General features: G+C 48.7%; 1 protein-coding gene across 1 annotated transcript in view; it reads right to left on the bottom strand.

Moving 5' to 3' along the window:
* Positions 1-13,962, bottom strand: part of SRCAP (Snf2 related CREBBP activator protein) — a 1,720,489-nt gene that overhangs the window by 965,181 nt on the left and 741,346 nt on the right. The window contains exon 18 of the mRNA XM_086931673.1: positions 12,531-12,717. Coding sequence (XP_086787799.1) covers positions 12,531-12,717 — 187 coding nt within the window. The remainder of the gene's footprint in view (positions 1-12,530; positions 12,718-13,962) is intronic.

Below are 13,962 nucleotides of genomic sequence, written 5' to 3'. Positions count from 1 at the left end.
AAAGTGTGATTACACCACCTTGCCCCGGCTGTGTTACCAGCCAGTTGTGACTGTTTAGATGGCCAGCCAGGGGTGGCACAATACATGCTGCAGCCCCTGCTAGGCCTTGGGTGCACTTATGCCCTGTGTACCTATGGTACACAGTAAAAGGACTTACAAGAGTGACCCAATACCAATTGGTAAATGCACCTAAAGTACATGGATGTCAATTTAGAGAGAGAACAGCTAGGCTGTGGGTCTGATTAGCAGGCCCACAGCCAGGGAAAGTCGTAAACCAGTGAAGCAAAAATCTAGGGTGACCATAGGAATGCAGACCCTACTCTCCTACACAGTTCTCCTCAGATTTTCGTTAGCACAAGTGGGGAATAAGTATCCCAATCTAGAGAAGTGACTCTCCGGGGAGGAGGGTGGGTGCATGTGAATCTATGAGAGATACCAATACTGGATAACTGAAGTTAAAGTTAAGTAACTTGTTTTCTTATCAAGTATTGGGGTATCTTTCATAGATTCACATGCCTGAATCAGACTAGCAAGCAGTATACCAGGTGATAGTCGGTTGCGGATGGTGGGAGACTTATACTGATACACTCCCAGTAATGTAATGTAATGTAATGATGATACTTGTAAAGCGCACTGTTACCCCATCTCGGGGTGTCCTGGCGCTGAAGACCGCTGGGGAACCCGTCCTGGCTTTCCCTGTGAGATGGTCCCTTCTGGGTATCTCCAAGGTGAAACCAGGCATCCCCGGCGTCTGTGGGGGGCCGTTGTAGAGATGAGGCAAGCTTAATGCCTAGAGTTGCCGAGTGTGATCCCTGGTTAGAGTAGGCACTGAGGCGAGAATTATTGAGTCCGTTGACCCAGGTCCACGACCATCATCAACAACCTTACCAATGCTACACCATCTTATTGTCACAGACAAAGAGGACTATAATTCTTATGCATTCGTTAGAAACATTAGAATGGACATGTAATATTAACATAGTAGCAATCATATTGAAATGACTTCATCTTCAAATGAATATACATAAAAACATCAAATATATGTTACCTGAAGTTTTCTTTTAACAAAGAGGTGTCGTAAGACTGCTTGGCCAACTGCTGCATCTCTCTGGCTTGTCGATTGCAGGCAGTAATGTCTGGTGAATATGCTGATATTCTTCCATGTCACAGCACGGCAGATGTCCTTGAGCGTCACTCCTGCAAATAACGCTGTAGACGCTGCTACAGCTCTCGTAGAATGTGCTTTAACATTTCTTGTCAATGGTCTGTGTGACTTGGTATGGCAAAATTTGACCGCTAATGCTATCCATCTGGAAATAGTAGCCTTGGTGACCGCTGTTCCCAACGTAGTCAGGCCGTAGGCCACGAACAATTGATCAGATTTTCTGAAGCTTTTTGTTCGCTGTAAGTAGAACTTTAGACAACGTTTAATGTCCAGGGAGTGCAGCGTTCTTTCTGCTAGTGTAGTAGGATTTAGAAAGAAGACTTTCAGTCTGACTGGTTCATTTAAATGGAATTGTGAGGGAAACTTCGGTATAAATGATGGGTTTGTTCGAAGGGTGACGCACTCCTGTGAGAAATGTAGGAAGGGTCCCATAATAGTGAACTCTTGTATCTCACTCACTCTTCTAGCTGATGTCCAAGCTAGGAGTAAGGCAACTTTCCATGTAAGGTATTTGGTCTCGGCTTTATGAACAGGTTCGAATGGATGCTTCATGAGCTGTGAAAGAACCGTATTAAGTTCCCATTCCGGTGGGTGATGCCGAATCGGAGGATACGCTTGGAACAGTCCTCTCATGAATTGTTCAATTAGAGATGACGAACATAGTGAAGGAACGTTAGACACCTTCCTGAATCTGGACAGAGCCGCTAGGTGAATCTTTATTGATGAAAAAGGAAGGCCAGAGCGAGCTAAGTGCAGCAGATAAGGAAGAATTTCCTCTGCTGGAGCCTCAATCGGGTGTACACTATTGGAGACACACCAGGAGCAAAACCTCTTTCATTTCAGACCGTAAGTTTTCAATGTGCTTTGAGCTCGAGACTTCCTTAAGATATCCCTACAATTCTGCGGAACCTGAAGGTGTTGAAACTCTAAGATATCAGGAGCCATGCGTGCAATCTTAGAGATTGAGGATCTGGGTGAAGAATCTGTCCCTCGTTCCGTGACAGTAGTGTTGGAGACCGAAGAAGGCGAATTGGACGATCTTGGGATAACAACATTAGCTCCTGAAACCAATACTGGCGTGGCCATCTTGGAGCAATCAGTATTAGTCTGCAATTCTCGAACTTCATCTTGCGCAACAACTTTGGCATCAACGGGATCGGGGGAAAAGCTTAAGCATAAATCCCTGACCATCGCATGGACAGGGCATTCCCCCTTGATCCCTGTTGAGGATACCTGCTGGCGTAAAATCGGCATTTTTTGTTCTGCTGTGTTGCGAACAAGTCCAACATTGGTTTGCCCCAAGTCTGGAACACCTTGTGCAATTGAGTTTGGCCCAACTCCCACTCGTGGCAATCTGACCGGGATCTGCGGAGTTCGTCCACCAGTGTATTGTGGAGGCCTTTGACATGCTCTGCCCTGAGAGTTATGTTGTGAAGTGTAACCCAGTCCCATAACTCTTGAGCATCCTGTGACAGCGTCATAGATCTTGTTCATCCCTGCTTGTTCACATAGAACATGCTGGTGGTATTGTCTGTTCGGACCAACACCGAAGATCGTGCGATTCTGGGGAGAAATGCTTGCAGTGAAAGGAAGATGGCACTCAACTCCAGACTGTTGATGTGACGCCGTCTGTATTCTTGAGTCCACCTGCCTTAAACTTGCAGATCTTGAAGATGACCTCCCCATCCCTCCATGGACGCATCCGTTGTCAGTATGAAGTCTGGAGGAGTCTGCATGAATGATAGTCCTTGCTTCAGATTGTGCACTGTGACCCCCACTGAAGAGCGCTGATCATGCGCGGAATGACTTTGATAATGTCCTCGAAGGAACCTGTTGCCTGTCTCCATTGATGATGCAGCTCTTCCTGCAGAGGTCGCATCTTGAGACGTGCCAAAGGGATGAGGTTTATGGCTGATTAACACATTCCCAGGAGGAAGGCAAACAGTCGAACCAAAAGTGACTTTCTTTGTGACACCTGGATTGCCAATTTCTGCAAACTGAGTGGTCTCTCTTGCGACAAGAATGCCTTGCATTTTATTGTGTCCAGACGGGCTACTAAGAAAGGCAGGACTTGTTTTGGATGCAGTTGGGATTTGCTCACATTTACCGTTAGCCCCAGAGAAGCAAAGAGAGCACGACAGCTTTTCATGGCATCCTGAACACGGTTTAATGAAGGGCCTTGAGTAACCAGTCGTCCAAGTATGGGAAAACTTGGATTCCCCAAGAGCGCAACGTTGCTGCCACCGGGGCCAGGCACTTTGTGAATATTCTTGGTGCCGATTTGAGGCCGAACGGTAGAACCTTGAATTGATAATGGGCGCCAGCCACAGTGAATCGGAGATACTTTCGATGTTTGGGATGGATGGGGATGTGGAAGTATGCGTCCTCCATGTCTAAGGAGGCCAAAAAATCTCCTTCGTTCAAACAATTTAGGATCTCTGAAAGTGTGACCATGCGAAACCCCTGCTTCTTAAAGAACTTGTTGAGGCTGCGCAGGTCTAGAATTGGTCGCCATTCCCCCGATTTCTTTTTTATAAAGAAAAATTGGTAGTAGAAACCTGTTCCTCTCAGCTGAAGCGGGACTTTTTCTATGGCGTTCTTGAGGAGCATGGTTTGAACCTCCTTGAACAATAAGTGGAGACGAGGGGGTCCCTTGAGCGGAACAGTTGGCGGCTTGGTGACAAATTCTAGGGTGTCTCCAAGCTGTACCAGATCCAACACCCACATATCAGAGGTAATTTTCTGCCACTGTTGATGGAACAAAGATATTTTCGCGCCCACAGGAACGGAAGAGGATGCGGATGGCGCCCGTTTGAACTCACTTGTTCTTGTGAGTGTCTCGCCCTTGATTGTTGGAGCGTCTGCGGCCTCCTTGGCGAGAGAAACCAGCCGTATTTGGTTGACGGTAAGAAGAATTATAATCTTGACTGTAGTGTGATTGGTATTGCCTGCCCTGCTGATGGTAATTGCCTCTAGAGGAGTAGCCACGTCCTCTAGCCCCTCTGTAAGAGCCTCGTTTGAACTGCAGGGAACCTAAAGACCTAGCGGAATCCGTGACTTTCTTGATTGCCTGCAGGGCATTGTCAATGTGCTTGCCAAAAAGACTCGCCGTCGTAGGCCATGTCTAATATTTTTAACTGAACTTCTGGTCTGAAGGTGGTAGCTTTCAGCCAACCCTGGCGCCTGATGAACAGCGGCTCCAGCCAACTGCCTGAAATTCGTGTTGGCGATATCTAAGGCGCAGTCGATAGTCTCAGAGGCTGCGCGTTCACCCTCCATCAAAATTTTGCGAGCTTCTGCTCGGTTGTCTTCAGGGATCAAATCAATGAAAGGTGTCATCTCTGACCACATTTGGCGATCATAGCGCCCTATGATCGCCAACGAATTTGCTGCCCTGATAGAGGAGGCAACAATGGTCGAGAACTTCTTACCGATAAGGTCAAGGCAACGTCCCTCCTTCTCCAGAGGAGTAGTGATGGGCGTAGCTGGATTTTTTGACTTCTGCTGTGCAGCCTGTGACATAACAGTCTGGTCACGGGTGACCAACAAGGCAAGATGGACTGTCAGATGTTGCGCAATACTTTTTAGCAATCAGTGGTAGCACGGCTGGAACAGAAGCAGGATTCTTCATTATTTAGATGCCTTCTGTCCAGATGTAATCAATTATTGGAATTACTCTGGAAATTTTTCTAGTGTCCTCCTTAAAATCATGTAGAAAACAATCAGTTTGTTCTACTGTAACTGGAAGCTTGAACCTTGTTGAGGCTCTATGAATGAGATTGTGGAATCCACCTATGTCCTCAGGTGGTGATTCAGATGGCTGTGGAGTTGGCGGAGATGGCATGGGGATAACGTATGAATCCCACGGATCTAAGGGAGGATTCTCAGGAAGTTCTCCTTCTTCTACCTCTTCGTCCAAGGATGTATCAGGCGTACGAAGAGGTGGAGCAGGCTGGTGTGTGTCTGCGACCGGATACATGGGCACTGGAGTTTGAGGCTGAGGTATCGGATCTGGTCCTGCCGCAATAGTAGGTGGTGAAATGACCTGTTGCGGTGGAAATCGGTGCCTGTAGTTAGCAAACATGGCCTGCAGGTCCTGAATGAGGTTAGGAGGCAGATGGCTGGTATCTGCAGTCCGTGGACAACTTGCCTGATGAGGAACCACAATGTCCTCCTGATAATAGTGCGCAATGTAATCCTCCTCATCGTAGTCTTTGTGAGAAGTTGGCCGGATATATAGTGCTCACTATTCTAGTGATCACTGTGTATCATACCAAACGACCCTTATTGATGATTGGTTGTAAGTCAACCTTATAGACCAGCTATCCTAGTAGCCTGGACAAGAGCAGTCTTTAGGCTAAACTCTAGAGGGCTTGTTAAGCCAGCTGTTATACCATCACATATACCCCTTGAACACCAAGTGAAAGGACACCACACAAGTTGTTATGAAAATAAAGGATATTTATTTATAACAAGTCTACCCTGAATTCTTTATGAGTCAGGGAGCTAAGCACAATACAAAACTCTTAAGAAAATACTTCAAGTTGCACAATTTACACAAATGCCCGAGGGGCACGAAAAACCATATACACTATAAGTGGAATGCGAAATACTAGCAGGTAAGTAACAAGATCCAGAGGCTTCAGGATCGCTAGGACTACACTACTGAACCCTAAGGTTAGGAGCAGGAGGCCTAGGGAGATCGGGTGCAGAGTGTGCACTCTCACGCGGGATGCGGGACAAAGTCTATGGAGGCTAGTATTTCTAAAGTCACTGTTTCCGGACGAATCCGACTAGGCAGACTAAAAATGAAAAAGGATCTGGACACTTAGATAGTGAACCTACGTTGGAGCACCGAAATGCTCAGGTTACCTAGCCCAGGGGCCGCGGCGGCATAGGGTTCAACAGACGTCGGGAATCCTCGTTGTAGTCTATGGAGCCTGAAAGAAGAAGTTGCTGTCAGGCGACCAGTGAAGATGTTCGGTGTGATCAAAGCCTGGATCGGTGATGGAGATGACCTGAAAGCAGAGGGGATTCAGTTCTTAATCACTAGCCAGTGATTGTGTGGGTACCAGGATGGCACCGGATGAAGTCAAATCGACCAGGTGAGTGGGCGACGCTGGACTCTGCAGTCACACGGGCCCGGAGGCGTTGTCGGTGACCAGGCTGGAGGTGCGAGCTGTCCCACGATGGTCTCTGCTGTTGGCGATGCTGGAACCAGGATTGGAGCAACAAGCCTTGGCAAAGGCAAGCCCACGCGGTGGAGTCAAGATGGCGTGTGGAGTGGACCAGGAGGGTCCGGGGTGCTCCTCTTTTGGGAAGGAGCTAGGGCCAGTCTGGAGCAACCAGACCAGCGGTGAAAACGTCGTGGTGCGTCATAAGGTGGGCCACTAGCCAACGGGCAAGTGACCGGACAACGCAGTGAGCAGCAAAGAGCAGAAGGGCCCCACGCAGATCTCGTGGATGCTGGGGGGCTGGACTTCGGTGCTGGAGCTGCTCAGGGTTAGGGCTTCTCAAACCCCAAAGCACTCACTCTAGGATCCCTCGTGCTGGTTAAGCGTCGTGCAGTTTCAGAAGATGGCCGGTCCCTCAGGTCTCGTCACACCCACGAATCTCAGCTGGGCTGATGATGCAGGTAGAGGTCAGAGATGCCAGGGAATCCGGGTCTCGTCGAGCTGGGCAGTCTTGATCCGGAGGATGGACGTGCAGCAAACCGCAAGCGCTTAGATGGTGCCTGCTGGTGCAGGGTGACTACTCCTTAGCCACACGGGAGAGTCTTCAGAAAGTATCAAGAGTTCCTTTCGTGAAAAAGTAGTTCAAGATTCAGAATTATCTAATTTGGGAAGGGGGCCTGCTCCTACCTTTATTCTAAGAAAAGGGGCTGGCACGTGACTAGGTCCTGCCCATGGGTGGGACCAGGAAGGGGGTGGTTACACCCCTCTCCTTTGTCCGGACTTTCCCCACCTCAGGGGCTGGGGTGCCCCTGGAACTGGTTTGAGCCGGCATATGCACAGTGAGCACCGGGGTGCCACTTGCAGTCACCTTCCTCTCCGTCCTGCCTACCTGGGATACACAAAACCCTGTCTGGGATGGTGCTAGCACCGCCCCTGACAGGAAACCCTTTGTCCGAGCTCTCCTCGCTGGAAGGACACCCAGCAGCAGGAGGTCAGACTTGTGTCTGTGGTGGCAGCATCCATTTTGTGATGCTGAGGCTCGAGTTAACTTTAACCGGGGTTTACAGTTACATACATGTCGTGTCCCTCTAGAAGGGTGGAATGCTAACCCCGTCGCCAGAATTGGCGAGGGGTTAGTATTCCAATTCGTGTGACACCTTACTCGACATGTTTTGATAAAGCGATACCAAAGTTGGCAAATAACCGCGAGGATTTATAAGGCACTTAAGAGTATATGGTACGCGTTATCATGGAACAGCTATTAGGACATGGTTCCGCAAGCTGCAAACGGGCTCAGCGCATGCCAGAGCACCATCTCACATAATTCCAAGCACTCTGCCTTCAGGATTGATAAGGCCTGCCATAGGAGTGACTGATAGGAATACATGTGTCCATTTTAGGGTTAGATATAGGAATACTATATCTAAAGCAAAGGGTGATTACACCACCTTGCCCCAGCTGTCGTGCAGCCAGTTGTGTCAGATTTGGATGGCCAGCCAGGGGTGGCATAATACATGCTGCAGCCCCTGGTAGGCCCTGGGTGCACCTATGCCCTGGGTACCTAAAGTACACTGTACAGGGGCTGATAAGGTGACTCAGTATCCAATTGGATATGTACCTAAGGTACATGGAATCCATTTTACAGAGAGAGCAGTGGCCCTGGGGTCCTGAATAGCAGGGTCCCAGGTCAACTAAGTCGAAAAACCAGAAAAACACCAGGCAAAAAGTTGGGGGCAACCATTGTCAGATATCCACCTTCCTTCAGTCTTGACATTTTATTATTAGGTCAGAAGGATGGCAGGCTACTCCATAGGCTCCTACATTCTCGTCATCATCATAATCTCCTCCTTCATCCTGAGCGTAAGTGTCCAAGAGGTGAGAAGGTGTAAGTGGCGAGATATACGAGTATTCCTGTCTCTGGAAAGATGTGAGCTGGAAACTCTTAGATACAACAAGCGTTGAAAATGTCTGCTTCGAAGATATAGATTTATTTGAAGTTGTTGCCAGTGTTGTGGATGGTACAGCTGTTAATCGGCTCTTTTTCGTCATCGTCGACGGCGTCGTCGACGGGGGCATCGTCGACAAACTCACAGTCGACGGAGGGCTCGGTGTCGACGGGGTCGTCGTCGACGAGATAGTAGTCGACGGGCAGTCGTCGTCGACGGCATGGATGACTTCGTCGACTACTAAGATGCCGTCAACGGGGTTCTCTTCGACGAATGCTTAGACTAGGTTCTCGTAGACGACTCGTCGACGATGGTCCTTTTAGACGCGATGGAAATCCTAGTTGACAGGATTGGTGAGGTGATAGCAGTAGTAGAAACAGTAGCCGTCGACGATGGCGCTGAAGATGTTATAGTAGATACAGAGAAAGCCGAAGAGACAGAGCAGCTTCTACTCACGGTTTTGTGTTTCTTAGAGTCCTTTAGAGTAGAAGGTCCTGAAGAAGCTGATGGAGATCTTTGAGAATGACCAGGAGTGGAGTGGGAGGTTTTCAATTGTTTTCTCCCCTCACTTGATGTACTCTCCTGAGATCTTGCTCTCTTGCTTGATGTTGAAGCTGTATCATCATCATCAGCTTTAGAAGAATGAGCCATAACAGGACTCTAGCCTCCCAATCCCTTAGGGTTTTAGAAGGGAAGGTTCGGCAAATCTTACAATTCTGTGCCTCATAAGTAGGTTAGAGGCAATAAATACAGTCCTTATGTTGATCATCAACATGGACTCTTTTTGTAGAATGTCCTGCAAGGCCTGAACAAGGCCTTCCTGTATGACATCCTGAAGGAAAAACTGAGTAGGCACTCAGGGAGACTCCCTTCCACACGACGTGTAGTGAAAATCTGAGGAGAACTAGCTCGGCAGAGAGGGTTCTAGAGGGTGCTGAGAGCTGATTGGTTGTGGCAAAAACTTGGGTCTTTTCAGCATAATAAGGTAGTTAGGCGACTGCAATCTAGGCCTCAGGCCTGTATTTAGGGCCTACTACTATAATTTACTTTTGGCACTGCTTTCTTATGTACCGTGGGACTCCCGCCTCGGCGACGTGGAATGATTCAGGCATGTGAATCTATAAAAGATACCCCAATACTGGACAAGGAATATGCTATTTACCAGTATGCATCTGTTCTTGGCATAGAGGGCTGCAGAGTGGTAGATTTTTTAATAGATCGCCATCTGGTGTTGGGCTCGGATGATTGCACTCGTTTTTCTCTTGGAGAAGTCTTTTGTATTCACGAGACTGGTGAATCCTCCCTTGGGTGATAGTGCGCATGGGCATCGGCTCCATCCTTAGATTGTGTTGCCATAGTAGGGTTAGATGGAGTAGTATGATAGAATACAGAAAGAGATGCCCCTGTAAGTGTATCTAAATAGGATAATGTTGGAACAGACGTAGGTTTCCGGGGAGGGCATGTGTGAGAAGGTGGCCTGATATGCAGTGCTCACTATTCTAGTGAACACTATGTATCAGTCCAGCAACCCTTATTGATGATTGGTTGTAAGTCAACCTTATAGACCGGCTGCAGCTGCATACGTCTCAAAAGACGTCGGGAATCCTCGTAGACGGACCAGGAGCCTGGAAGAAAGAAGTTGCTGGCAGGCGACCAGTGAAGAAAGTTCGATGGATCCAAGCCTGGATCGAAGGAAGATGACACCTGAAAGCAGAGGGGACCAAGTTCGAGACTACTAGCCAGTAGTCAGGTGGCACCAGGAGGGCACCGGTTGGTAGTCACCTCGACTAGGTGAGTGGGTGACGCTGTGCTCGCAGATCTCACGGACCAGGAGGCGTTGTCGGCGACCAGGATGGAGGAGCGAGCTGTCCCACGACGGATGAAGCTGTCGGCGTCGCTGGACCCAGGATTGGGCAACAAAGCCTTGGCAAATTCAAGCCCACGCGGTGGACTCAAAATGGCGTCTGGAGTGGACCAGGAGGGTCCGGGGTGCCTCTCTTGACGAAGGAAGCAAGGGCCAGTCTGGGGCAACCAGACCAGCAGCAGTGATGTCGTCGGGCGTCGTGAAGAAGGCCACAAGCCAGACTGCTAGTAGCCACACAGCGCGGTGAGCACGCAAAAGCAGAAGGGCCCCACGCAGATCGTGGAGATGCTGGAGGGCTGATCTTCGGTGCTGGAGCTGCTCAGGGTTGGGGCTTCTCAGACCCCAAAGCACTCACCAGTGGAGCACACGGTGGGCTTGTTGCAAAGAAGTTGTGCAGTCTTGGCGATCGTCGGTCCCTTGAGGTCTCGTCGCACTCACGGTTCTCAGCTTTGCTGTAGAGGTGAGTAGAGGTCAGAGGTGCCAGGGAAGCCGGGTCTCGTCGAGCTGGGTCGTCGGATTCGTGAAGAAGGACTTGCAGCAGACCGCAGTGTTCTTAGGATGGTGCCTGCGGATGCAGGGTGACTACTCCTTAGCCACAAGGGAGAATCTTGAAGAAGAAATCTTAATGTCCTTTCGCAGAAAGTCGTGTCTTGATTCCAAAGATGATCTAATTTGAACAGGGGGCCCACTCCTATCTTTATACTAAAAAAGGGGGCTGACCCGGTGACTAGGTCCTGCCTATGGGTGGGACTAGGAGGGTTACACCCCTCTGCCATACCGGAGTTTCCCCAGGCCAGGGGCTGGTGTGCCCCTGGAACTGGTTCTGACCGGCCTATGCGTAGTGAGCACCGGGGTGCCACTCAGCAGTCACCTTCCTGTAAAGCCCTGCCTACCCAGGATACACAAAACCATGTCTGGGACGGTGCTAGCACCGCCCCTGACAGGAAGCCCTTTGTCCAGGCTCCCCTCGCTGGAAGGACTCCCAGCTGCAGGGGGTCAGACTCGTGTCTGTGGTGGCAGCATCCATTTTGTGGAGCTGAGGCTTCGTTTAACTTTAACCGGGGTTCACAGTTACATACATGTCGTGTCCCTCTAGAAGGGTGGAATGCTAACCCCGTCGCCAGAATTGGCGAGGGGTTAGTATTCCAATTCGTATGACACCTTACTCGACATGTTTTGATAAAGCAATACCAAAGATAGCATTTAACCGCGAGGATTATAATGCACTTAAGAGTATATGGTATGCGATATAATGGAACAGCTATTAGGACTTGGTTCCGCAAGCTGCAGGCAGGCTCAGCTCATGCCAGAGCACCATCTCACACGATTCCAAGCACTTTGCCTTCAGGATTGTCAAGGCCTGCCATAGGAGTGACTGATAGGAATCTGTGTGTCCATTTTAGGGTTAGATATAGGTATACTATATCTACAGCAAAGGGTGATTACGCGACTTTGCCCCAGCTGTCATGCAGCCAGTTGTGTCAAATTTAGGAGGCCAGCCAGGGGTGGCATAATACATGCTTCAGCCCCTGGTAGGCCCTGGGTACACCTATGCCCTGAGTTACAGGGTCTGATAAGGTGGCCCAGTACCAATTGGAAATGTACCTAAGGTACATGGAATCCATTTTACAGAGAGAGCAGTAGGCCTGGGGTCCTGATTGGCAGGGTCCCAGGTCGACTATGTCAAAAACCAGCTAAAACACAGGGCAAAAAGTTGGGGGCAACCATAGTCAGGAGGTACCTTCCTACACATGCTGCAACCCATAGAGAACCTCTGGTCACAATGCCCTTGGTATAACTGGTACCTTTTACAAAGGACTTATATGTGGGCCAGAGGTTTGCCAGTTGTGGAAACAAAGGTACAATCGTAGGAAAGAACACAGCCACTGGGTACCTGGTTAGCAGGAACCCAGTGCGCATTCAACAATGCACCAGTCAGGCAAAAAGTGGGTAGTAACCATGCCAAAAGGGGTACTTTCCTACAGCTGTCATCTTTGGTAGCTGGCAGATGTGCCATTCTTTCATTTCTACTTTTGACAATCAGTCCAAACAATTTTCCCTTCACCAGTCGGAACATCATGCCTGACCTGTGAGCACTTCACACCAATACCTCACTGTTTTAGCAGTGTAAATCAAAAATTCCAGTATATGCACTTCCTAGCCACTTTCAAACCTCAGCGGCTTGCATGCATTTGCTGAGATACTCAGATGAAACGTTTGCTGCAAGTTCCTCTGAGGATTACCTGCATCACACCACTCACCAATAAAATGCTAATTAAAAACTTGTTACTGAACTATCGAACAAACGGGTCATTTTGTGGTCTCAAGCTCAAAATGGAACAATACAGTGTACAGTAAAGTGGTGGTTTAGGGACACCTACCTTGAACGGATCCCTCTCCAGTGCCTGGAGAGCCAGAGAAGCTGTTGTGAAGCTAATTATTTCAGTGATAAATGGAGAATGGATAGGCCGGGGGTCAAATAGATTGGGATGATTGCAGACTTTCCGTAACTGCATCAAAATATTGATTACACTCATGAAGTGACCGCTGGCCAGGGTTTCACGGGTTCTGAAACAGAAAAGGGAACAGTTTGATTAAAAAAAAAAAAAAGGAGTAGATAAATGCTTTAGTGCAGCCAAATTCATTAAATGTGCTCAAGCAGAGCAAAAGCCAACAGCAATTGTTTTTAACATCTGTCATATCCACAATTACCTCTAGACAAGGATTCTGTTACTTACTCAGTAAACATCTGTTCTTGGCATGTAGAGCTGTAGATTAGGGTGGTAAGGAATCTACAACTAAAATATGTCTCTACCAGATACATCATTACCGAAGGTAAGTAACTTGTTCATCTGATAGAGACTATTAGTTGTAGATTCCTTACCTTAATATAGATACCCCAGAAATACCATGCCCTAAGTAGGGTCTGCGAAAGAATATCACACCAGGAAGTCCTGGAGGACAGAACATGCTCAGTTCCCGTCTCTCCAGTCTTGGCTGTTCAGGCAGTAGTGTCTGGTAAACATGTGCAGTGATGCCCACGTCGCTGCCTGACAGTTATCAAAGAGTGGGACCCTGCGTGATAACGCAGTGGTTGCCACTGTAGCTCTAGTGTAGTGGGCACACAATCAAACAGGAAATTCCGTTTTTGCCAATGCATAACATTTTAATGCAGAGGACAATCCACAGAGAGATGGTCTGTGTGAGAAAGTGCCCTCTTTTTGCATGGCCGCCCCAACTTTATGCTGCACTGCTGATGTACTTTGAGTGAGCCCTGGGATCCTGCCAATCAGGTACCCAGGGACAATGTTCTTTACCTAAAACTGCATTAAAAACAAAACTCAATTGGCACTCTCTGGCCACAGGTCAGGCCCTGGTAAATGGTGCCACAGGTACCCAGGGCACAGTGATCAGGGTAGGCCTCTAAGGGCTGCATTCTGTGTGTTTTGGTTCAGAACAAAGTGAAGAGTTGACGCACAAGTTACTACTTGTGTGATCAATATATCTGTAAGAGACATTAGTTAGTGATCGATTCCTTACCTTAGAATATCCCCAGGCGTCAGACTGGATCCGGAAACTTTTTCGTAGCTATACCCCTGCGCGTCGGTAGGCGTCGTCCGCGGCTCCGCATCAGTCGTCGGCGTCGTTAGCGCCGGAATGATGTCGCCGGAGTACATAGACGCCGCCCTTGCGCGCTGACGTCAGTTCTTATACACAGCTTTTCCGCACCAGATACGCAGAGCCATGATAGAACCAACACTGGTGCCATGAAACTAGGGCCCTGAAAGAGGATGACCTTAACCCTAGATATCG

The sequence above is a fragment of the Lissotriton vulgaris genome, chromosome 7 (genome assembly GCF_964263255.1).
Source record: "Lissotriton vulgaris chromosome 7, aLisVul1.2, whole genome shotgun sequence".
Classification (NCBI taxonomy): Eukaryota; Metazoa; Chordata; class Amphibia; order Caudata; family Salamandridae; genus Lissotriton; species Lissotriton vulgaris.
The sequence above is the reverse complement of the archived record's forward strand: the minus strand, read 5'-3'. Positions and strand labels throughout refer to the sequence as shown.